The sequence below is a fragment of the Callorhinchus milii genome, unplaced genomic scaffold (assembly GCF_018977255.1).
Source record: "Callorhinchus milii isolate IMCB2004 unplaced genomic scaffold, IMCB_Cmil_1.0 Scaffold13, whole genome shotgun sequence".
NCBI lineage: Eukaryota > Metazoa > Chordata > Chondrichthyes > Chimaeriformes > Callorhinchidae > Callorhinchus > Callorhinchus milii.
The window spans coordinates 18,804,626-18,827,719 of NW_024704754.1; the positions used below are offsets into that span (position 1 = coordinate 18,804,626).

At 52.4% G+C, this 23,094-nt stretch overlaps 4 protein-coding genes across 6 annotated transcripts; 1 reads left to right on the forward strand and 3 right to left on the reverse strand.

The window, feature by feature from the left end:
- Window positions 1-32: 32 nt before the first annotated feature.
- tmco6 (transmembrane and coiled-coil domains 6) lies at window positions 33-6,060 on the reverse strand. Its single transcript, XM_042340161.1, has 13 exons — window positions 5,948-6,060; window positions 4,902-5,014; window positions 4,690-4,799; window positions 4,027-4,210; window positions 3,826-3,930; window positions 3,511-3,596; window positions 2,860-2,976; window positions 2,622-2,733; window positions 1,976-2,156; window positions 1,724-1,818; window positions 1,326-1,493; window positions 853-978; window positions 33-447 (listed from the first exon to the last, which is right to left on the reverse strand). The coding sequence occupies exons 1-13, from the start codon at window positions 6,021-6,023 to the stop codon at window positions 439-441; spliced, it is 1,482 nt and encodes a 493-aa protein (XP_042196095.1). The 5' UTR covers window positions 6,024-6,060; the 3' UTR covers window positions 33-438.
- Window positions 6,061-6,980: 920 nt separating this feature from the next.
- On the forward strand, window positions 6,981-15,507 carry LOC103184103 (kinesin-like protein klp-20). Of its 2 annotated transcripts, XM_007901955.2 has the most exons (18): window positions 6,981-7,351; window positions 7,899-7,950; window positions 8,728-8,813; window positions 9,131-9,178; window positions 9,285-9,431; window positions 9,749-9,823; window positions 10,246-10,328; window positions 10,473-10,580; window positions 10,934-11,044; window positions 11,314-11,450; window positions 11,913-12,124; window positions 12,229-12,312; window positions 12,473-12,611; window positions 13,170-13,315; window positions 13,835-13,969; window positions 14,311-14,493; window positions 14,756-14,906; window positions 15,123-15,507. In XM_007901955.2, exons 2-18 carry the CDS (start codon window positions 7,902-7,904, stop codon window positions 15,191-15,193), a joined length of 1,965 nt encoding a protein of 654 aa, XP_007900146.1. In that variant the 5' UTR covers window positions 6,981-7,351; window positions 7,899-7,901; the 3' UTR covers window positions 15,194-15,507. The 2 variants fall into 2 exon arrangements, with proteins under 2 accessions (XP_007900146.1, XP_007900149.1); XM_007901958.2 differs by lacking the exon at window positions 14,311-14,493.
- Window positions 15,508-18,302: 2,795 nt separating this feature from the next.
- slc35a4 (solute carrier family 35 member A4) lies at window positions 18,303-19,677 on the reverse strand. Its single transcript, XM_007901954.2, has one exon. The coding sequence runs from the start codon at window positions 19,675-19,677 to the stop codon at window positions 18,694-18,696; it is 984 nt and encodes a 327-aa protein (XP_007900145.1). The 3' UTR covers window positions 18,303-18,693.
- A 44-nt stretch (window positions 19,678-19,721) lies between these two features.
- Window positions 19,722-21,600, reverse strand: LOC121850070 (SLC35A4 upstream open reading frame protein). 2 transcript variants are annotated; one of them, XM_042340167.1, is made up of 4 exons: window positions 21,544-21,600; window positions 20,745-20,843; window positions 20,072-20,277; window positions 19,722-19,780 (listed from the first exon to the last, which is right to left on the reverse strand). In XM_042340167.1, the coding sequence occupies exons 1-3, from the start codon at window positions 21,556-21,558 to the stop codon at window positions 20,080-20,082; spliced, it is 312 nt and encodes a 103-aa protein (XP_042196101.1). In that variant the 5' UTR covers window positions 21,559-21,600; the 3' UTR covers window positions 19,722-19,780; window positions 20,072-20,079. The 2 variants fall into 2 exon arrangements, with proteins under 2 accessions (XP_042196101.1, XP_042196100.1); XM_042340166.1 differs by lacking the exon at window positions 19,722-19,780 and having other exon boundaries at window positions 20,042-20,277.
- Between the last annotated feature and the right edge of the window lie 1,494 nt (window positions 21,601-23,094).

The window sequence follows — 23,094 nt, forward strand, 5'->3', positions numbered from 1 at the left end:
TGTAACAAGACAGCACACCCATTTGTTCATTTCAAATAATTTAATTTCAGTAAAAAATAGTTTCAAACAAAAAAATGTGATCGTATTAGGTGTTTAATAAGACCATGGTTCCTTTACTCATCGTGGGTTGTACATAATCTGTTGTCAGTAAACACAAAACTATTTTAATTCAGCAACAAGATGTTTAATAAATTGCAGATCTTTTGGTCCACAGGATTGAAAGATCATTGCAATATCCTCTCAGGTGTTGGCAACAGCACATCCATTTGACACATACAGTACCTGGCGTCCTCCAGTGCAGTGATTCCGTGACCCATCTATTACCGCTTCATGTTCAGTTAAGCACAGCTGCTGAAAGTGAGGCTCAGAACTCTTGTTCTGCCCGAAGTGTACTCGAACTGTCCATTAGCCACATGCGGAAGATTCCCAGACTTCAAACTATGAGCCCTGAAGACAGAAAGAAAATAAACTGATAAACACATGGCAACGCAGATAGCTCCGGTCAAATACACTGGAGGCCAAAGACAGCTCATCTCAGAAGGGCTCATAGCTTCTTCCCATCTGCTAGGCTTAGGGCGATCAGCTTTTGCACCAGGCTATCGTGTGTGGGTCATCTTAAAACTATGTGCGACGTGTGGCCACTCAAGCAAGGTGTCGGGAGGAAATTAATTAAGCTGTTCCTTGATACTCTTCAGGCCAATTAAAAGATTTAACGGAGGAGACTCCAGGCAAAGAGTCTTTTCTACACAACAACAAAATTACATTTGTATAGTGACTTTCATGTCGGGAGGACGTCCAAAGCAAATCGTATCAAAGTGACCCAACGAGGCTAACTCTGCATTCGTTGCTTACCTCGCTCTGCTGCGTGAAGTATTTGTCCATCAGGAAGTGGGCACGGACTCGAATCTCCTCGTTTGCATTGTACTGAATGGCCTCCACGGCCTGGACCCCATCTTGCTTCACAAACTCTACATAGGCCTGTGAGAAGCAATGGGAGCATTAGACAGGGGGAGGTGGGGGGTCAGGCCTATCAGGCAGAGCTCCGTACAACACAGCGCACCATCTGTGAACAATAATCCTCGCATTTGATACAGCGCCTTATCACGTCTTTGAGACATCTCAAAGAATATGCTGCAGAGTGAATTGACTATATTTCTATATTTTCTGGGTGAAATGCGGGAGATAATTGCGCACAGAAGTGTCCCACAAACAGTCGCGGATTGAGTAACTAAATTATTATTATTTATCCTTTATTTTTTTTCAGTCAATATGTTAGTCTATTATGAACAAACCGAGCAGTTGCTTTGTGAGTGTGACAGCCTCACCTCTGGGCAGTGTAAGAAGATCATGTTCAGCACTTCCAGTGCCAGACGCACCACTTCCACATCAGCCATCCGGAGAGCGCAGCACAAAGCAGGCGTGACGTCCGCCTGGTACAGTCGCTGGCAGGTCTCTGGGCCCAGCTCAGCTACATTGCCCAGCACCAGCAGTGCCTGTCAGCACACATCATAGGGGAGCATGCTGCATATTTATCAGGGTGAGAACTCGCTGCAATATTAACAACTGCTGTTTCACTTGGACCGGACTAGTGATCTGTGCACCTCGTTCAGTATCAAGCACAGATATTTCAAACTAGCTAACCAAACACTATCACTGTAACACAGTGCGCACCGACCCACCCACCCACACACAAGACCAGATTCCCCGCCAGGCGCCCACTTACCTGAGTGTTTATTCCCCCTGAGAATGGGATCAGGCGGAGAAACATGGGGACCAGATTCAGACCCAGCACAGCCGAGCAAAACAGAGCGTCACCAGCTGCAGGGAGGGATGGGAAGTGGGAAAGAGGTGAATATGATTCATCAATGGCCTGGATTTCCGCAGTTTGTTCAGTGAAATGAAATGCTCACAACAACAACTTGCATTAAATAGCACCCCGCACTCTGGGTAGTGTCCCAGAGCGCTTAATCCTCACCTGTGAGGTTGTTGAAGAGCCAGAGACACTCCCGTGCCACAAAGGGCTGAGTGTGTAAGAAGCTTGTGATGAAGAGACCGAGGGTTGGCAGGAGGTCGCTTTGTTGGATCTGAGCTTTGCACTGATTTGTCTCCTCGCCGGCGATGAGATTTCCCAAACAGCGCACCACAGGGATGATCAGCTGAAGCCACAGTGGGGGTCGGTGGGGGTGGGGGGGGAGAGAAGCAAGGTTCAGACATGTTATTTTGCCCTCAGTGTTTGAACCAGCTCTGTATTGGGCATCAAGTGACACATTAGCACAGAGTGTCTGGTGTAAGTAATAATAATAATAATAATCCTTGCATTTGTTATAGCGCCTTATCACGGCGTTGAGACGTCTCAAAGCGCTGCAATGGATATACTGTAAAGTGGATTGATTGTATATTTTGTAGACAAAATAATAATACTGTACATCCTAGGAACAGCTTCTCGAGTGTCTTAAACTCACACCTCAATTGCCAACTACTGTATCCATCATCTCCCCACACCCATCTGTCAATGAGCACACTGATGCCGATCTGTCTATGAAGCACTTTAAGACGAGTGCTGTGGTGACTGGTATCACAGCCCACGAGAGGAGATGACAAGTCTCGGCTCCTGTACTTACCAAATGTACAGTGTCCGGAGGTGTCGCTGACCCAGGTTTGCCCAGAGCGATCAGGAGTGTCACTGCTCGACTCACAATGTCCTGAGAGACCAGATGTTCACTGATGGCACCACTGCAGGGAGAAGAGACAACGGTTTATTCAGTGCTCCTGGCTGGAGAGTATGTAAGTGGACACAATGTAATGGAGAACAGGACGACTGTTGGCACTCAGACACACGCACACAGGACAGACAGTTACCTGCTGATAATGTAGTGCAGACACCAGGCACTCTCCACAGCTGCCCACACCCCACACTGGGAGTCCGCAACCAACAGCTGGAGTAGCAGAGGAATCACCTTAGCCACCAGCTCAGCGCTGCAGAGTAACAGAGAAAACCTTATTCCTCCCGAATTGGATTTCAGTTACAGATCAGTCATGATCGTATCGATTGGTGGAACAGGCTCGAGGGGCTGAATGGCCTCCTCCTGTTTCTATCGCAGCAGCGTTAAACAGGAGAAGACCTTTCATTCCATTGAGCCCACTCACTATTCCCTTCCTCCCACAATCCACAGGTTCTCTGACACTGTCTATAACAGACAGCTCGTCCGAAATCATAGTGAGGGCCAACAGACAGCGTTACAATAATAATAATCCTTGCATTTGACACAGCGCCTTATCACTCGTTGAAACGTCTCAAAGCGCTTCACGGGGTATACTGTAAAGTGGAGTGACTGTGTATTTTGTGGGCGAAACAAAATCCCATTGTGTCTGAAGGGCAAGAGACAATGTGATTGGGTTGGATGAACCCGCTCCGGAGTCTGATGGCCAGATTGACCGTGAGTTTGTTCTGCGCTCAGCCACAAACCCCCGCCCACCCCCACCGGGTTACGGGCGTCAGAAGCCACTTACGGTACAATGTTGTGGGCTGACTCCTTGCCCTGCAGGAGCTGTGAGAGTGAATAGGCCGCAGCCTCCACCACGGCTCCCTCAGATGACTGTAACACAGACAGGATTGTCAACCGTATGTGTGCGATACCAGATGATGTCTTGGTAACAAGCAATAGCACCGAACTGCAGAGGGTGGTGATAATGTGAACATTTCTGCCACAAACCACAGTTCAAAGAAAATAATAACAGCCCAGACAAATGGCCTGTTTCTGTGCTGTAACAATGACGATATTCAGGGCTGCACGTTCACAATGCTGTGTGTGGGGCGTGACTCACCTGTAGACAGGTAGCAAGCGCGTGAATCACACCCTGTGCCATGAGCTGCCTCCTGACCGCTGCATTCTCTGCTGCCAGGTTCCCCAGAATGTACAGACACAGCTCCTGCAACACAGTGACGCAAGCCCAGCTTGTATCCGAGAGAACTTCACGCAGCACGGCGCGGTTGTGGTCTCGCTGGCGCGTGGGCGAAACCCTTACCGTGAATCTCACGCTCCGGCCCGACAGGTAAGTCAGGAGATAGGGAGTCGCAGGCAAACAGAGCAGAGAGATACTGGGGTCGTCTGAGTGAGAGAGCTCCAGCAAACAACCTGCTGCTTCCAGCTGTACCGAGGCAAGGTTACTGGTGAACAGACCCACCAGGACATGCAGACTGCTGTCCAGGCTGCAAAAGAGCAGAACGTTAAGCTACTGACTGCCCGGACATTGTTACTGGTTCCAATGTGTCTCATTTACAAATCTGAATCATACAAGTACAGAATGTTATAGTACAGACCCATCTGTCAGCCTTAATAATAATAATCCTTGCAATTGATATAGCACCGTGTCACATCACTGAGATGTCTCAAAGTGCTTCACAGGGTATTGTAAAGTGTTTTTGTGAGCAAAACGCAGCAGCCAATTGCGCACAGCAGTGTCCCACGAACGGTCGTGGATTGAATGACCAAATTTGTTAATTTTTTTAAGGAAATTTTACCACCAGAAAGCGATCCACCAATGAACTAACACCAGGCTCCTACTAGTTGATGCGAGGTAAACAGACACGTGTGGAGTAAGGAAACTTGCCTAAGGTTACGCACCAATGTGCTTTTCTCTGGTACCCAACCGGGCTGAGAACCCAGGAGCCCAGGACGTCAGGAGTACCTGAGAAACGTCTGCTGTACCTCCTTCTGCTGGAGTGCCCGGCGCAGGCACCGCAAAGCCACGAGTCTGTCTTCAGTTCCCAGTTGGATCCTCTGGTGTAGCTGCAAAACCTGAAGCGATGAGAGACGAGAGGGTATTACAGCAGGGACTCCGACCGGAGTACGGATGAGGATTGATTACAGCGCAGGTAGTTTCAGGCAATGGTGTCTGACCTCCTCTCGGGTCAGTGGGCTTTCTGCGGTTTCCATCCTATCTCCATCCTCCCACACGTCCCTCAGCAATCTCTTGCTGACCAGCTGCTTCTCCTTGCGGGCCTTCCTGAGAGCTGCGCTCGAAACAGAGGGCAGGGATGAGAGCCGCGTCCGACTACGGCATCGCGCGGAATCTCACACCGCAACACACGGCGCAGGTCCCGGGAGGGCCATCGGGGCTTTGGCCCTCCGGGGCTGAGGGTGAGACTGGACCACGAGGGTTATCAACTGCAATCGCAACCATCGGGTCATCGTAATAATAATAATCGCTTCACTCGACACACAGCGCCTTCTCACGGCGATGAGACGCCTCAAAGCGCTTTCCGGGGGTAACGGTCCCCCCCCCCCACCCCCCACCCCCAAACATTACGATTTGCCCACTCAACCCCACGGCTGTTTGTGGGGACGTCGCCGGGGACGCAATTGGCCGCCGCGTTTTGCCCACAAAGCGCACAGTCACTACACGACACAAAGTCACTGCACTGTACACGGTGTCCCGTGAAGAGTCGTCGCGAAGACGGGAGGAGGCGCCGGGTCAACCGCCGCCATTATTATAGTGTGTGGACCCCCCCCGACCCCCCCACCCGGGGGTCAGACACCCCCCCACCCCCCCACCCGGGGTCAGACACCCCCCACCCCCCACCCGGGTCAGACACCCCCCACCCCCCACCCGGTCAGACACCCCCCCCCCCACCCGGGGTCAGACACCCCCCACCCCCCACCCGGGGGTCAGACACCCCCCCACCCCCCCACCCGGGGGTCAGACACCCCCACCCCCCCCGGGGGTCAGACACCCCCCCACCCCCCCACCCGGGGTCAGACACCCCCACCCCCCACCCGGGGGTCAGACACCCCCCACCCCCCCACCCGGGGTCAGACACCCCCACCCCCCACCCGGGGGTCAGACACCCCCCCACCCCCCACCCGGGGGTCAGACCCCTCCCGGGGTTTGGGGCCTAGTGACAGACTGAAGCCTGGGGCTGGAGTTGGGGACCGGGGCCGCTCACTCTGCTCCTGCTCCCGCCTGCGGCACTTGAACGCCTCTATGCTGTGCGCTCGGTAACGACCTCTTCCTCGCAGCATAGCCGGGCCTGGGGGGGGGCCGGGCCTGGGGGGGGTCTGAGCCTCGGCCTCTGCTGTCCGCTGAGCCCGGGCTGGAGGCTGAGAGACCCGGCGTCACCCGCCACCAATGTCGCGCTGCAGCGGCTCCCCGTGGCCACCGCGAGGTACTGCAGCGCCACAGCTCCGCACTGCCGCCCTCAGGCTGAGGGGGGAACGACAGGGCTCAGGGCCACGTCGTGCGAGACCAGCGATGGCCCAAAGCGCTGCACAGGGACTGGTGTCTGTGTGTCTGTCGGTCCGCAGTGTGTGGTCGGTGGACATTACACGACCAATGTCCTGATCAAAGGAGAGTCAAAGCTGTTTCAATAGTTCTGGCAACAGCTGCAGCTCAGTGGGTGGAGCCGTGACCCGGGGGGCGAGCGGACCCGGGGGCGCGAGCGGACCCGGGGGGCGAGCGGACCCGGGGGGCGAGCGGACCCGGGGGCGAGCGGACCCGGGGGGCGAGCGGACCCGGGGGCGAGCGGACCCGGGGGGCGAGCGGACCCGGGGGGCGAGCGGACCCGGGGGGCGAGCGGACCCGGGGGGCGAGCGGACCCGGGGGGCGAGCGGACCCGGGGGGCGAGCGGACCCGGGGGGCGAGCGGACCCGTGTCCGCTGGCCGGACAGTTTCCCTGCTCTCCCCGCGCCCCCCCGTTTCCCGAGTGGTAACCGGGAACCCGGTTGTCCGGCGGTTGGCGGATTGCTTTTCCGGGGCTAATAATCCCTTCAAAAAAAAAGGAAAAGTAACGATAATTCGGTCACCCGTTCCACGACTGTCTGTGGGACGCGGCTGCGCGCCTTTCGCTGCCGCATTTCGTCCGCAAAGTGTAGTCGATTCGCTCTGCGGTGTATTCCGTGAAGCGCTTTGAGATGCCTCAAAGATGTGCAAAGGCGCTATATCAACTGCAAGGATTAGTATTAACAACAACTCGTATTATATAACACCTTTCACACGGGATAGTGTCTCGGAGTGAACTTGTGTGTATGGCTCTTAAATAGAGCTCGAGACGAGAGGGGGAGACAGAGTTCGGGGCTTCTGAGCAATGCAAACAGACAAAACAGAGGCCTTGAATAAAAGTGAAACAGGTTATTAATAATTTACAGTTAATTCCTTCGATTGTAAAACAACGCCGTTCACCTGATAAAAAATTGACAAGAGATTTGCAGACGAGGAGCTGTGTGTGCACTTGCCGTCTTTTAATTATTGAAGCGCATTTTACAGGATCCCTGATCGGGGAGTCAGTGTAACCGGCCGCTGCTCCGCTGTAAGCACGATCAGGAATATACGAAGAGGGAAAGCGCACCGACAGGTGAGGATCATCTTCAAAATAGCCCAACTGGATACCATTCCACTGGGTGCTCGACCTCGGAATGAAAAATAACACAATTGTCCTGTTGTCACGGCATAGCTGAAAGGATTGTCCTGGGTTTACTTTTTCAAACCCATTCGCCATCTTATATACCTCATCAAACTTATCTATCTCTCGCTGAGTTGTCTCTTTGCAAGGCTGAAGATCCCCAGCTTGGCTAGTCATTCCTAGTTACAGTTTATCCCTCTAATATATTCTGTGAAGCGCTTTGAGACGTCTAGAAGACGTGAAAAGCGCCATATCAAATGCAAGGAATATTATTATTATTATTAACAATGGAAATGAGGTGATTTGCTTCCCTCTGAATCCTCTCTCGGACCTTTTTGGCCGGTGCAGGTCAGGTGTGTGTATTGGGGAGGTGGGGGGTTGGTTAATGACTGGGAGCCTGATTTTCTGTGGGGCTGACACTGAAGCGCTGAATCCTGAAACCTGTTTGCGTTCCCTGGGACGTAGCGGTGCGACTCTGCCTTTGTGCTTTGTGTTTCAGACCATGGAGGAGGTGCCAGTGCAGGTGGCTGTGGGGCTCCAGCAGGTTTCAGGTCAGAAAACTCCCTGTCGACAGGGCAACATTTAGGCAATTCCCTCGTTTTCGGTGTCACACGTTAAATATGAGGAAAGTTCTAAACAAAACTGTCCCCTGAGGAAAGGGGTTGAGGGTCAGAGGGTTATGTGACCTCCTGTTTACCAACACTGGAGGGCCAAACCCCTACACAGGTAGGATCACACAATGCTTAGCCCAGAGCGCTCTCCAGTGCTCACCCAGGAGAGAACAACCACCTCAACACTGGGAACACTCAGCAGGTCAGGCAGCATCTGTGGAGAAAGGAAAGTTTTTTGGGGAAAATGTACATTTATTCGTACAGTAGTTTTGGTGCAACAAACGACTCAAAATACAACATCTTTTGTTACATTTTTGCCATGTATCCCGACACAAAACATTCCACTGCATTCCCTGTATTCGGGGCCGCTCTTCTATACGGTCAGCATCCCCTGATGTCGGTCTGTGGGGCAAGGAAGACAAAGGAGAAAATGGGGCAAGGAAGATAAAACAAAGTGGGGTATTGCGACAAAATGAGCGACCAATTTTATTTGGGGGATTGTTGGCCAGGACACCCGGTGAGAGGAACTCCCTTCTCTTTTCAAATAACGCAGTGGGGTCTTTATCTGTCCTTGATCCATCAATACTGACCCCAGTGGAGTTCCTCATCAAGGATTGCTGCAATTTAAAGCATAAAGCAAGGGAGTCGTCTTGTTAGAGATATTGGGACAGCTGCCTATCATCAGCATTCTCACTGTCGCTCTCTCTGACTTCACAGACACAGGAGATGGACACTCGGCCTTCATCGAGGCGAAAGATTCAAAAAGTCTGTCAATCGCCAGTAGAAACAGCGGAGGAGAGAAGGTGGGTAACAGCCGAGAGTTAGAGATTAACGATCAGGTTAAAAGACTGAACATACACGTGGGTTAACATTTCAGGCTTCATTGAGAGAGCGAGAGAGAAAGAGAGAGAGAAAAAGAAAAAAGAAACAAGCAAATGTACCAGGCTGTCAAAAGACAGACATCCGTGTATTCAGTGCTTGTTTATGAAGGAAGAATAGCCAACTTTAGCTCGGAACATTGACCAACTTTACAGCAACAACCATGGTAGCATCCCAGAGCCAGCCTCGATACAGATGTTAACCCTACCCTTGCTCTCTGTATTGCGTTGTGTCTCCACAGAGCCACAGCTTCACATTCGATGTTGTCTTCGACCCGGACAGTGAGCAGGTAAGACATTTCATTTCGGTTTTAAAGTCAAACAAATTCAACCTTTTTGTGTATCTCACAAATTGGCCTCCAGTGTAAAACCCCGATAACGAGGGCTGTGTTTCAGGAGAGGGTGTACCTGGAGCTGGTGAGGCCGCTGATATGTAAAGCAAGGACGGGCTACAACACATCTCTGGTTGTGTCAGGGACACACACAGGCAGTAAAGCCAGGCTGCTACTGGGAGACGAGCTTCAAACAGGGATCATGCACAAGGTAAGACTTTCTCCTGTGTGAGGGGACTGGATAACCGGTCACACTCCTACTGATCATCAGGGACACATAATAATAATGGTAATAATAATCCTTGAAACAACGCCTTATCACATTGTCGAGACGTCTCAGAACGCTTCACAGAGTATACTGCAAAGTGTAGTGACTGTGTATTTTGTGGGCGAAGCACGACAGCCAATTGTGCACAGCAACAAAAAGTCAAGGATCACATTTATCCTTCACGTTCGGGAGTACTGACCTTTATTAGAATAATACTCGATTTGTTAACTGGAAGTAAATGCACCGTGGGCTTCTTTCAGTTGTTGAAGGATTTGTTTGAAGATCTGGAACTAAACGAAGAACAGAAAACACTCGCCACAGTTTCACACATTCAGGTAAGTTTCGTGCATTGAGAGCTCGGAACATTGACCAATGAGGTCCATGGGGAGTGGGTGGACAACCCTGGGAGGGAGGCAGGTGGTGCAGGCGGATTGTGTCAGCCAATTCAAATGGGGAATCGGTGAAGAAATGATGAAGACATTGAGAGATAGAGTGCAGGACTCTTGCTGTTTATTTTCTCACTGGTCGGATGGAGTGCGAGTGCTGGTCCTTTCCTGTTCCCGGTGTTGTAGGAACATAGGAACAGGATTAGAGAGTTCCAGATTTCCACTACTCTTTGAGAGGGAGAAAAAATGTCTCATTTCACTCCTAAATGGCCTTAGCTCTGATTTTAAGGTGACGGCCCCTTGTTCTGGTGCATGTTGGTGACTGTGATAAACGATTGTCTCTCTGTTTCCTGCACCGCCTGCCATCACAGCTACACACGGACGGTTCTGCTCTCGATCTACTGAACCCACACGACAGAACAATGCGATGTGTCCAACACCCAGTGCTGGGTCTGTAAGTGCAGCCTGTGTTTTACCCTCTCACTGTCTGGGCGCTGTGGGTGGAGGCTGGTTAGTGGGTGTGTTAGGTGTAGATACAGTGTTCAGGATAAGGTGGGATCTCACAAGAGCTGATGGTTTTTGCCTCGTTTGATTTCAGAGTTGTGGAGGAGCTGAGCGAGTTTGTGGTGGGCAGTTGTGAGGAGGCGTGGAGCCTGTACCGACAAGGCAGAGAGGCTGAAAGGCTGGCAGGAGACCTCGCAGACAGGTAGGGGGTTTGGTTTGGGGTTTGGGAGCACAGTGTTCCGTCCGACCTTTATAAACCACAGGAACAAAATGCCAGAGCCTTCAGGACTACACAATGCACTCCCTTTCTCTCTCCCTCCTGTGGTTTCAGCCACTACACCCCCGAAGCTTTGGAATTCTCACCCCCATCCCTCCACCTTGTCCCCTCCTTCCCCTCTTTCAGATCACGACTAAAGACCTTCCTCTTCGACCGTAGTTACAATCTCCTCCTCCCTCCCTGTGACTCTGGGTCAGGCTCCGCCACTGTTAAGCGCTCCGAGACACTGCCCCTAGTGAAGTCCGCTGTATAAATGTAAGTTTTTGTGGTGGTTTCAGGTGCAGTTCATTGTTCACAGTCACTCTGGAGCAGCGGGAGGTCAGTGCTGGCGTGAGTGTGTGTCGTTCCTCTGTCCGGGTCTATGAGCTGCCGGGCAGCGCTGGGAATGGGTAAGTGTCCTCTCTCAGCAATGGTTCCTTCTAGAATGCAGCTCTTGAAGAGCCGGATAACAACTCAAGGTGGAACGTAAGCGTTTCCCAAAGTTACAAAGAAGTGCTGTTGTTTTTGTTTTGCAGTGAATCTACCTGCGCTCTCTCTCTCTCTCTTATCTCCATGGGACGTCCTCCTGACGTGAAAGGCACTTTATAAATGGAATCTTGTTGTTGTTGTTGTTCCATGGAGTGTGTCCTTTAATGTGTGTGTCTCTCTCTCTCTGCAGTGTGTCTCCTCTGAAGCGCGCTGTGGATGAAGCGAAGATTCACACAGAGCCAGGGCTCGGCTGTACAGATGCCCTTCTGAGTCAGGCTCTGGGAGGGAACAGGTGCTCTGTGCTGATATCCTTTCTACACCTGCCAGGTGCGTCTCCGTTCAGACTGAAACACAAGTAAACTCTAACACCCCGATACCCCCACGAGCCATCGTTGTGAACACACATACTACAGTCGCGTTATTACGGATTGTGCTTTAATCACATTGGTTTAACAATGCATCAGGATAACCCTCTGTGTTCCCTCCGCCTTCGCCTCACTCCCTTTCTCGCCTCCTTCAAGGCCTGTCTCAAGACCCTTCTCTTCCACCGCGCTTTCTGTCACCCTCCTAACCCCTCCCTCCCTACTCTGCACCCCTCCTGATCCCCAACCCCAGCTCGAGTGAAAATCCCTGACTGTCCAGTGCCTTGGGACGTCCTCCCGACGTGAAAGGCTCCGTGTAAATGTCATGTGTCGTCGTTGTTGTTGTGTAAAACCTTCTCCTCTCTGACCGTGTGTCTTTTGGTGGATGATGTGAAGTTGAGAGGCTTGTACCTGTGTGCGCTGACAGAGTCCTGGCCTGGCGAGGCTGCCCTGGCTCTGTCCCTGGCTCGAAGCGCTGCTCTCCTCACCAACCAGGTCCGGCAGAACCGCTGGGATCCCCCAGAGCTGACGCAGAAGCTCCGACTCCACATCCGCCAGGCCCGGGAGCAGCTCGGCTCCGGGAAGGACGTGTCGCAGCAGGAGGCGGAGCACTTGGCACAGCTCGTACACGAACTGCAGGCGAGTAACTCCTCGGTCACCCCCCCGCCCATTCCCACCTTCCCAAACCTCGCTGCCCTTCACTATAAGTCTCTAACGGATACATATTTATATTATCTGGACAGGTGGTGAAGAAGCAGCGGTGGGAGAAGAAGAGATTCCAGTCCCAACACTGCCGGGCAGAGAGGAAGCAGCACCTCATTGCTAAGGTTGGTTTCTGCTGTTTGGTAAGAGAGTCCTCCACTCTGTGCCTACAGCCCTGTTCATTCACACTCCACCCTGCACCCTCTCCTCCTCGCACCCCTGCTCTCCCACACGCACACCCCCTCTCCGCTCCCCACAGCTGCTGCAATGTTTTTCTGTGGGCAGGGGTTCCTGGAGTTGGCCTTGAAGCTGACGTGCAGCGAGCAGCAGCGAGTGCAGTTGGCAGAGGAGCTCAGACAGACACAACAGCAGATCAGAGAGGTTAAGGAGCGTCTCAAGAACGAGGTTGGGGCGTATTTGAAAGGTGGGTCAGCGCCGCCGGCCCGAGACTTCATTTGAAACCTATTGGGAGCAGCACAGTCAATAACACTGACCATTCCCCCACACCCCCCACAACTCCCTCCACCCCAACCCCAGCCAAGCTCTCCACTGTCTCGCTCCTCCCTGCCTCTGCGACCTATTGAAACTTCACCAACCTGTTCGCTCCGTCCACTCAGCAGGCACTGGCCTGATGCACGTCCCCCGCTCTGCCCACCCCACCATCGGCGGTCAAGCTGTCAACCTTTCTGCCCCCACCCTCTGGAGCTCCATCCCAGGGCGCCTCTGCCTCCTGTTTTGCCTCCTTCAAGACCCATCTCAAGACCTTTCTTTTCGACTGTGCCTCCGGTCACTCTTCCCTCCTCCACCTCTCTCTGATCCCAATCCCCAGCTCGGGTGCAAACCCCTCAATGTCCAGCAGCTCGGGATGTCCTCCCGATGTGAAAGGCGATGTGTAAAAGCAATTTGTTGGAAAAGGGGAAATATTTTCTCAAATAAGTGACAAAACTTGCCTGAATGTTTTGTCCGGATTTCTGCTGCGAAGCTGAACACGGGGACGAGAGTGAACTGGAAGTCATCATCGGGAACATCCAGCAGCTGCAGACGAGGCTGAAGCAGAGTGAGAGCAACCTGAAGGGGCTCAGACACAAACAGGACCAACTGCACAGTGCGACCAGAGCCGGCTACGAGGTGGGGGGGGTCGTCCTGGCTGTAAACTCTCTCTCTGTCCTGGGATTCTCCCTTTATATCTGACCCGTTGTCCAGTTACAGGAACAGGAGGAGGCCATTCAGCCCCCTCGAGCCTGCTCAGGAGTTCCAGATTTCAACAACCCTTTGTGTGTAAACGTTCTTCCTGATTTCACTCCTAGCTCTAATTTTAAGATGATGTCCCCTTGTTCTGGGTTCCCACCAACCACCAGAGGATGTTATTTCTCTGTATCTACACCCCATCGAATCCCTATATTATTTTAAACACCTGAATTAGATCCGCCCTCAATCTTCTAAACGCGAGAGAATACAGACAGAGTTTATGGAACCTGAATTCAGGAGGGAGGGAGAGAAAGGAGTTTCTCCCGACCTCCTTGACAGTAATCCTGGAGACTGTTTGGTGATTGGCCTCATGGCTGTTGGCGGGTTGAGGGTGCTATGCAATGTTCGAGGCGTGAAGGTGAAGCTCTACAATGGAAGTTCTTGCTTTGCTCCCCAAAGGGCAGTCCATCGGCTGAGTCTGAAATCGACCTCCTGTATGCAACGGGGCTGGAGAAGAGGAAGTGCTTAGAGGAGGAAAACATGGCTCTGATCGAGAGAGAGTTGTCCAAAATGGATGAGCATAGAGCAGAGAAGGTAAAGCTGATACAGAGAGACAGAGAGACAGAGAGAGATCTCTGCAAATACACGCAAAATACATCCTGTTTGTTTCCACTTGTTAAACTACTTCTCGGTTGGAATCCCGACCACTCTTTATGGACGATGTTAACAATCCCGCGATACTATTCGAAAAGAGACAGGAGTTTGGCTGCAAATAGTAATACAGTAATCCTTGCATTTGATGTAGTTTCCTATCGTGGCTTCCAGACGTCTCAAAGCGCTTCACTTGACAGCAAATGCCTGTGAAATACATTGAGACGTTACGGGCAAGACATGAAATGTAAGGGCTATTGTCGTCACAAGGATCCCTCTGTCAGGCAGGGGGGAGCGAGGCTGCGGGTGGGCCACAGGGGAGCACAGGGCTGCGGAGGGAGCAGGAGCTGCTGGTCCTGTACCTGGTGACCCTGCGCAGGGAGAAAGCCGAGGCCGAGAGGGACCTGCGGGCGCTGTACCAGCAATGCAGACTGGAGCTGGAGAGACAGAGGTGCCAAAGTCTCGAGGTCAGTCTGTCCCAGTTTTTTTTCCTTCCCTTGTTCATTTTTTTTCCCCGCTTTCTACGGGAGAAAATCAGAGCTGGGGGGAATCTCAGCCCCAACCGCCCGTAACAGAGTATGTCAAAAGTAAAACTGTGTCATGGGGACGTCCTCCTGACGTGAAGAGCGCTATGTAAACGCACGTTGCTGTTGTGTAAGAAGTCTGGGGGTTTGCAGGCTGGGCCAGCAGAAGCCTCCTGACACACCTCTTCCCGTCTCGTCCCAAAAGATGCTCCGTATGTTCCGCGAGGTGTCCGAGAATCAGCGGGAAGCTCAGGACAAACGTTACCGCAAGCTGCTGGAGGAGGCCATACAGGACACCCTGTACCTCGCTGCCCAAACACAGCACCTGGAGCTGGAGAATAGACAGCTGAAAGACGGTAAGGGTTCGGGGTGCGAGAGATTCTGATCGGAATGTTACTGCGTTGGCGGCCAGCAAAGATCTTCCTCACGAAAATCTGGGGAGCGTTTCCGACACGCCGATGTCGTCAAATTCGAGGGGCGTGATGCACTATTTAAGATGACGGGAGATGTGGGCAGGTTGTGGGTTAAATCTCTCTCCCAAGTCCATCACCCGGTGTGGTTTTGCTTTCCAGCAGCGATGAAGCAGCGAGAGCAGCAGGCTGTCCACCTGCAGCCAGACAGCGGAGAGTTCTCACCAACATAACCCACTCGTGGGCCAAAAAAAACAGGTCTTCCCCAGTGGCCGAATACCCACTACGCTCCACCGTCCTGACTCGCCCACCAATAATGGCCACTTGGGAGAGGACCAGTTTTCATTACACTGTGGACGACCTTTTAATCTCATTTCGCCAACCCTTTGCCATAGCCCATTATACACTTACACCCCACATTTGTGTCTGACTCTCTTTTAAACTGTCAACTGACGTGGTATCTATGGTCTCTAGGCTGGGCAGTGTGAGTTGTTTTTGTCCTGTGTTCTTGTATTTTATGTTGAAATAAAGCTATCGCAGTGTCTAAGTAACAGTATCCAGATGTTCTTTTAACACCAGATGAAGAGAGAGAGAGAGGAACAGTCAGCCCAGGAGAGCAGAGATTTCCCTCGAGGACAGGTTAACAACACGACCTGGAGGCAAAGAGTTCAGTGGTTTAACGAATGATTCTGTCTGATCAATTCACACTAACCGGTTCAGCGTGTGTGAGCTCAGTGCATTTGCTTACACCATGGAAATGACTTCACTGGAGTCTGAAAAGGATTATAAATATCTTTATATCACTGAGCTGATCATAGGAACCCATACATTGTGCCAGTTTTGCTTGACAAGAGAAAAGGAACACATTTCAGAACCTCATATCATAGAAACATTGAAATAAAAATATCAAAGCTAATGCCGTTTCCGTCAGGGAGAGGATATGATGAGGAGTCTGATGGCAAACACTGGAATAAGAGCAAGAGACTGGGACTGAGATAGCAGCCATGATGCTGGTCACAGTGAGAGGAGAAAATGGTCCCTCCTTTGGCAAATTAACATTTCATGATTATCTGGTTGACAAGCGTCAGTCAGTGAGCGAGCGATCGAGCAAGCAGAGGGTTCGGTTCCAGCTGATTATTTTGGTAAAGCGAATGTTCCATCAACTACAGCACTCGATCAACAAGATAACCCGATAGACTAAACCAGCCTCTGCGATGAGCATTGCATTATATCGTGCGGCGGGTGGGGGGGCTTGGTGGGAGGGAATCAGCCACGAGCTGAAGAAAGCCCAACTCATTGGGGTTGCATCAATAAAGCAAATAAATATTTCAGCTGCTAAAGTTACTGGAGAGAAGTCTACGCAGCCTCATTGCCAGAACAGAAAGGACCCACAGCACCGGATCATATCAACTAAACCAAACCATGCAAAATATCCTCACGCCCCCATGGGTTTCATCACCTGTTGCACTGACACTGCAGCACAGACGGGGGAATGTGTGGCGGGGGTGGGGTGGGGGGGTTGGAGTGTATATGTGTGGAGGGGTGGGGGGGAAACCAGGAGGAGGCTTAAAGTACATATTTATCAATAAACTGAAATGCGTTGACTTTTTAAGTCCGTATTAAAAAAAACCCTCCGGTTTCTGCTTGGAATCACAAACTTTCCATTCGGAAACGAGAGGCAAAACACCAGTTTGGTAACCGGGTGTGAAAGCTACTTCAGTCTATAAAGAGTTTAAGTGGATTTAATAATACTAATAATAACAATCCTTGCATTTGATATAGCGCTTTTCACGTCTTCCAGACATCTCAAAGCGCTTCATAGAATATACCGTAAAGTGAGTTGACTGGAAAGAGCGCCTTGGGATGTCCCGACCCCCCCCGACGTGAAAGGCACTATACAAATGGAATTTTGTATTGCTTATTTTGTGGGCGAAACGCGGCAGCCAATTGCGCACGGCAGTGTCCCACAAACAGTCCTGCACACCCTCCCTGCCCCGGCCTCCAAGCACTCTACAAACATTGGACACAGGAGCCAAACAGTTTAAAAAAAGCAAACTGCGAATTACACACTCTATTGGTTCGCGGTTATTTTGCTGCCGTGAAAACGGCATTGGCAGGTTAAAGAAAATCGGAATAAAGACGTCTGTAAAAAGACGTTGATCTTTTTACATGGCAGTAGAGGGGATGGCAGTGGCAACGGCACCGGGGGTCCTATACTGTGTCCCTGTAACACGTCCCCCGGAGACCTCAAATCATAACATGAGCCTAAGATATCAGTAGGATGTTGAAACTGTCAGCTGTTGAGTATCGGGGCTTGCTATCCTGGGAGTAACAGCTGTGCAGAGTAACACACTGAACACCAGTGTAACACACAGGACAACACCTCCTGATACTGACAGGGGCGTCTGCCCCATTGCAGACGATGGCAATGAACCAGCCTCACTCCTTCTTTGCACCGCGCCAACCCCCACACACCCCAACACCACACAGCTTTCACTCAGCAATTCAGATGTATTGCTTAAATTAGAATCAGAATGACAGCTAAATGGAGAGTGCTGCACAGAAACATCGGCGCGTCACAGAGCACCACGAACAGCAGAGTGTAAACCCGAGGCAGCTCAGGCTGCAGATACAGTAAACACGGCACTAAAACACTGTCCAAAGTCACTGCGACAGACGGCGTAAATGAGACACGGAATCTTTTTTTTTCTTTTTAAAGATAAACTTATAACCTGCACCTGAGGCTGACATTCAGACGCTTTCTAAGCGAGGTTTTTTTTTAATATGTAAAAGTGCAGTGATTAAGTCACGGGTATAAGACTTATTAAGTGGTAAACCTACCGAATAAGATCCTTGCAATGGTACAGACGAGAAATTCCAGCCCACATTAAGCGTTGCTGGTGTAACCCGAGTAAATCAAACGCCTTCAAGTTTCTCCTGGTCAGGTTAAGGCAGATAATTGTCACCCAGTGACCCAGGCCATCAGCCAGTCTCCGTAAGGTAAAAACCACATAGCCGCACCGTGAATAACTGCACGTTCCCTTATTCATCAGAATTGGCAGTAAAATGGGCAAAGCTTTTCGGCGCGAGCATAATCAATAACAACAACAATCCTTGCATTCGTTGAGACGTCCCAAAGCGCTTCACAGGATATATTGTAAAGTGGAGTGACTGTGTATTTTGTGGGCGAAACGCGGCAGCCGATTGCGCACAGCAGCGTCCCCACAAACAGCCATGGAGTGAGAGATCAATTTTGTTTTATTTTGCGGACTGTTGGCCAGGACACCGGGAGAGAGAGAGGAACTCCCTTCTCTTTTCGAATAGCACTGCGGGATCTTCCAACGTCCACCTGAATAGGCAGACGGGGAGTGAGGTTTAACATCTCTTCCAAAGTACGGCACCTCCGATGATGCAACACATGCCCAGAGTGGCGTTAAGACTATGCGGCTTGAACTCACAACCTCCTGACTCAGAGGTGAGAGCTACCACAGCACCAGCCTAACCAGGGCGGTGGTTTCACTCAAGCAGCGCAAGTTGGAAAGATCTTATCCAGGTCAGTACATGGACAGAGAGAGAGGCAGACACACAGAGACAGTTAGAGAGAGAACGAGAGACGCAGCACTCGAGACCTGATATCCGCATTGTTTTCGTATTCACAATGAGCCGCCAGGCTTTCAGCCTCTGTCTGAGAGAATGTTTGCCTTCCCACCACCACCACCTCCCCTTCTCACCGCTACTTAACCCGATAGTACAGGTGAATGGCCAGAGACACCAGCAGCACAGCCACGAGAAAGTGCGGTGTGAGCTGTAACGAGAAGAAGCAGACGGAGAGAGTGGTGTTGACCAACATGGAGCAGGAGATGACGAAGAGACGAGTGATGTTGGTGTCGTACTTCATGACCACGGACATGAGCAGGCCGTTGAGGGCCTGAGTGCTGATTATCAGGCCCACCCACACCGAGTACCCCTGAAAGAAGCCTCCGTCCGGAGAGCTGGCCAGGTGAACCCCCAGATTAATCAGCAACCCAAACAGGTACAGGAACAGGTTCTGCAGGTTGAGCGGCAGCTGCTGGGATTTCAGGATGCGTTCGGTGAAGACGGCAGAGAGGCCGGATATGGTGCAATACACCAGCATCATGGCCAGCCCCTGCATGGTGATGTACAGGTGCGTTTCCGTCCACGGCTCCTGCCGACTGCTGAAGCCGCTGTAGGTTTGGCAAGCGCCGGCGGCCATGAGCAAGAACAGTGCCAGCCACTTGAGGAGAGACAAGGGCTTGTGCAGCAGGATGGTGTACAGCACAGCTGTGCTGGCGATCTTGAGGTTACTGAGCACCTGGAAGGTGCTGGGGTCCATGTGGCGCTGCATGTGCACCACCAGGTTATTGTTGAGGGCGTAGAGGAGAGCGGGGATGGCCAGGGGGCACACACCACGGGCAGAGAGCGTAACGCCCGCCTTGCCACCGCGGTCCTGGGCTGTCCACAGCGCGATTGACACGAGGAGCTTAGCCAGCTCGATGAGGACGACGACTGAAGACGAACTGAAGGGAATCTGCCCGTCGATCTTACACCAGCTGATGAGGGGGGCATGCGAGCCGTACACCAGCACAGACACTAGCAGCAGGAAACCCCATCGCACCCGGCTCCGGGCCCGGCCCTTGCCAGGCGGGGGCGAGCCGAGCGGACTCCCCGGCTCCTTCAGTCCGGTCATCTTCACCATCGCAGTTTAAATATCGCTAAAAGAACGTTTGTATTCACTTGTAAACTCAGTTCGTCCAACGCGCAGATTGAAACAGGAGCGGCTCTGCTTGGGTTGGGTCGACCTGTGAGGTTTAAGGCAGCAAAAAAAAGAGAAAGAGAGAGAGAGAGAGAGAGAGAAAGCAAATTGGTTTCAGAGGCTGCTCTTTCAGCTCAGCTCATTGAAAGTTCCCAAGTGCCTTCCCAAGCAGTACATTCACCAGGCGCAGAGCAAGAGAGCGACTGACTTTCTGTTGATTCTCCAAAGGGTGGGGGGGGGCAGGAAAGATCTCGCGATTGAACCTCTCTCCCTCTCCCCCCCGCCCTCCCCAACCCCGGCCCCCATCCCTCGCCTCCACCGCAGACGTCCAGTGTACCCCAGCAGTCAGTTTGGCCTCTTCTTCATGGATTCCAAGTAATCCTTCACGGTCTTCTCGATGTTGGGGATGTTGAGGTTCTGGGCGGCGTAGATGCCTGTGCAGGTGCCGATGGCCACCCCCAGCACGGCCGAGGAACGAAGTTTGGCCACCACGTATCCCGCCAGGAAACCCTTCACGAACGGAGAGGCCAGCACCGTGCCGCCCTAAAACCACAGCAAAGTCACCGGGTCACAGACACGGGCTGGCAAACACTCACACTCACTGCTGCTTAAACAATGTGCTGCACAATAATGATCATCATCATCATCTTTGTATTTGATACGGCGCCTTATCACGTCTTCGACTCAACGCGCTTCACTCAATGTACAGCGAAGTGGAGTGACTGCGTATTTTATGGGCGAAAAGAGGGAGCCGATTGCGCACCGCAATGTCCCACAAACAGTCGTGGACTGAGTCACCCAATTATTTTTTTGAGGGGTTGTTATCCCCGGAAGGTGATGCGCCAATCGACTAACAGCCGGGTTCCCAGTTATTGCCAGATCAACATGGGCGGTGTAGTGAGGAAATTTACCTATGGGTTGCGCCCCTCCCCGGGGGAATCAAACCGCGGGGCGAGGGCTAAGCAGTACGTTACGGGGCGCAGGGGAATGGAGGGTTCATTGTGACTCACGGATGGCAGTCCCGCTTGCACCTCCTCCTCCACCCGCCGCTGGATGTCCTCCAGTTGGCCCTTCAGCTGCGCCAAGTCTTTCAGTTTGCCGAGCGAGTCCTGAACAGATAAAGATGGACTGAATATAACCACATCAGTGACCCTCAGTCACTCCACTCCACTCCACTCACTCTGTCTGTCTGTCTGTCACCGCCATCCAATTACCATTCAGGTCCCAAACTCTCCCCCTCCCTCCCTCCCCCCCCCCCAGGGCCCCTCTCTCCCCCTCCCCCAGGGCCCCTCTCCCCCTCCCTCCCTCCCCCCCCCCACCAGGGCCCCTCTCCCCGTCCCCTCTGCCCCCCCCCCCCCCTCCCCCCCCCCCCCCTCCCTTTCTCCCCCCCCCCCCAGGCCCTCTCCCCCTCCCCCCCACCAGGGCCCCCTCTCCCCCTCCCCCCCCCCCACCAGGGCCCCTCTCTCCCCCTCCCTCCCTCCCCCCCCCCCCAGGGCCCCTCTCTCCCCCTCCGCCCCCCCCCCACTAGGGCCCCTCTCTCCCCTCTCTCCCCCCTCCCCAGGGCCCCTCTCCCCCTCCCTCCCTCCCCCCCCCACCAGGGCCCCTCTCCCCGTCCCCTCTGCCACCCCCCTCCCCCCCCCCCTCCCCCCCCCCCTCCCCTCTCCCCCCCCTCCCTCCTCCCCCCCCCCCCCCAGGCCCTCTCCCCCTCCCTCTCCCCTCCCCCAGGGCCCCTCCCTAGGACCCCTCTCCCCTCCCCTCTCCCCCCCCCCCCCCCCCGGGCCCCCCCCCCCCCGCCTCACTGCCGCTGACCTTGTCGTCCGCCATCTTAACCGCCCGCACATGCGCAGCGCGGCCTCTCCCCCCCACACCGCCAGAGGGCGCTCTCACTGACCGCCATCTGTTTCCCTTTAAATCAACAACAACAACAACAACGGGTTCTTTTCTGAGTTTAAAAAAAAGGGCTAAAGTGTTGTGTGAGAGTGTGGGGCTCTGATGTGCAATGCGGTAAACAGACCCCAGAGGATACATTTATATAATAATAATAATAATAATAATAATAATAATTCTGGCATTTGATATCGCGTCCGATCGCGTCTCCGCGACGTCTCAAAGCGCTTCGCAGGACACACTGTAAAGCGTAGTGACTGTGCGTTGTGTGGGTGAAACGCGGCAGCACGTTGCCCCCCCCCCCCCAGGCATCATGTGTGTATATATTTATATAACAACAAATTGCATTCACGCAATGCCTTTCACGTCGCGAGGACGTCCCAAAGCGCTGCACAGTCAGGGATTTGGATATATATATATATATATGTAGTTACATATATTTTTAAATAAACAAGTTCTTTTCTAAATAAAATGGGGGTAAAGTGGGGTATGAGGGGAGTGTATATATATATACACACACATGTAGTTACATATATAACCTATGTATCGCTCTCTGATCCGAACCCGCAGCTCGGCTGCACAACCATCATTGTCCAGCGCCTCGGGACATCCTCCCGATGTGAAAGGCTCTGTGTAAAAGCAAAGTGTTGTTGTGGGGATGGGGGCGTAAGGTGTGGGGGGAGGGAGTGAGGTTGGGTTGTGGTTGCCGTGAAGCAATCAGAAGAGTGCTATCAGGAATGCTGTGTGTGATCTGGATTCTGACCAGCAGTGCAGAGTAATGACAGTGTCCGCACATCCACTCAGCTCGGATCAGCTCATTCTTGTTACCGAGACCTTCTGAGTATCAGGAATCCAGCCTCACACACTCCCCTGATGGTTCTGTTGGCCAGTGTTCAATTGCCCTTTGCCATAGGTAGCACTACAGTAAATTAAACCCAGCTTCAGAACACGCGCCAAAGTAATAACATCAGATGGCGACAGAATGGATTCTCTTTGAAGATGGATCTTTTACTCCAATATTCAGAATCCCGGCCATTGTCGACAGAGATTTTGCTGAGCGCAGTCTTCCATTTACTTTAGCTGATCTTTCATTCCCTCTGCGCTTGTGTGAGTGTAAATACTTGGATTCAGTTCTGCTCGCTAAGCCCTGGCTCCAGTCCAGAGGAGAGCAAAAGATAATAATAATAATAATGATAATCCTTACATTTGACATAGCACTTTATCACATTGTTAAGATGTTTCAAAGTGCTTTCAGAATATACCGTAGAGTGAAACTCTGGAACTCTATCCCTTTATCCCTCCACCGTGGTCCCTCCTTCCCTACCTTCAGGTTGCACCTGAAGACCTTCCTCTTCAATCGAGCCTTCGGTCACCTCCCCCTCCCCCCGGCTCGGTTGTGGCTCTGCCACTGCGGAGCTTTGGGACACCACGCTGCCTGAGGGGAACTGTGTACATGCAAGTTTTTGTTTTTGT

What these genes read in the sequence shown, in the direction of transcription:
- tmco6 (XM_042340161.1), bottom strand. Translation starts at nt 6,023, where the DNA reads ATGCTGCGAGGAAGAGGTCGTTACCGAGCGCACAGCATAGAGGCGTTC. An exon ending in GCCGGAGCGTGAGATTCACG is followed by an intron (nt 3,931 to 4,026) that starts GTAAGGGTTTCG and finishes ACTGTGTTGCAG; the next exon opens with GAGCTGTGTCTGTACATTCT. An exon ending in GCTCTTCAACAACCTCACAG is followed by an intron (nt 1,819 to 1,975) that starts GTGAGGATTAAG and finishes CCCTCCCTGCAG; the next exon opens with CTGGTGACGCTCTGTTTTGC.
- LOC103184103 (XM_007901955.2), top strand. Translation starts at nt 7,902, where the DNA reads ATGGAGGAGGTGCCAGTGCAGGTGGCTGTGGGGCTCCAGCAGGTTTCA. An exon ending in AAACAGGGATCATGCACAAG is followed by an intron (nt 9,432 to 9,748) that starts GTAAGACTTTCT and finishes GGCTTCTTTCAG; the next exon opens with TTGTTGAAGGATTTGTTTGA. An exon ending in GCAGGAGACCTCGCAGACAG is followed by an intron (nt 10,581 to 10,933) that starts GTAGGGGGTTTG and finishes TGGTGGTTTCAG; the next exon opens with GTGCAGTTCATTGTTCACAG.
- slc35a4 (XM_007901954.2), bottom strand. Translation starts at nt 19,677, where the DNA reads ATGGTGAAGATGACCGGACTGAAGGAGCCGGGGAGTCCGCTCGGCTCG.
- LOC121850070 (XM_042340167.1), bottom strand. An exon ending in TGCAAGCGGGACTGCCATCC is followed by an intron (nt 20,278 to 20,744) that starts GTGAGTCACAAT and finishes CTGTGGTTTTAG; the next exon opens with GGCGGCACGGTGCTGGCCTC.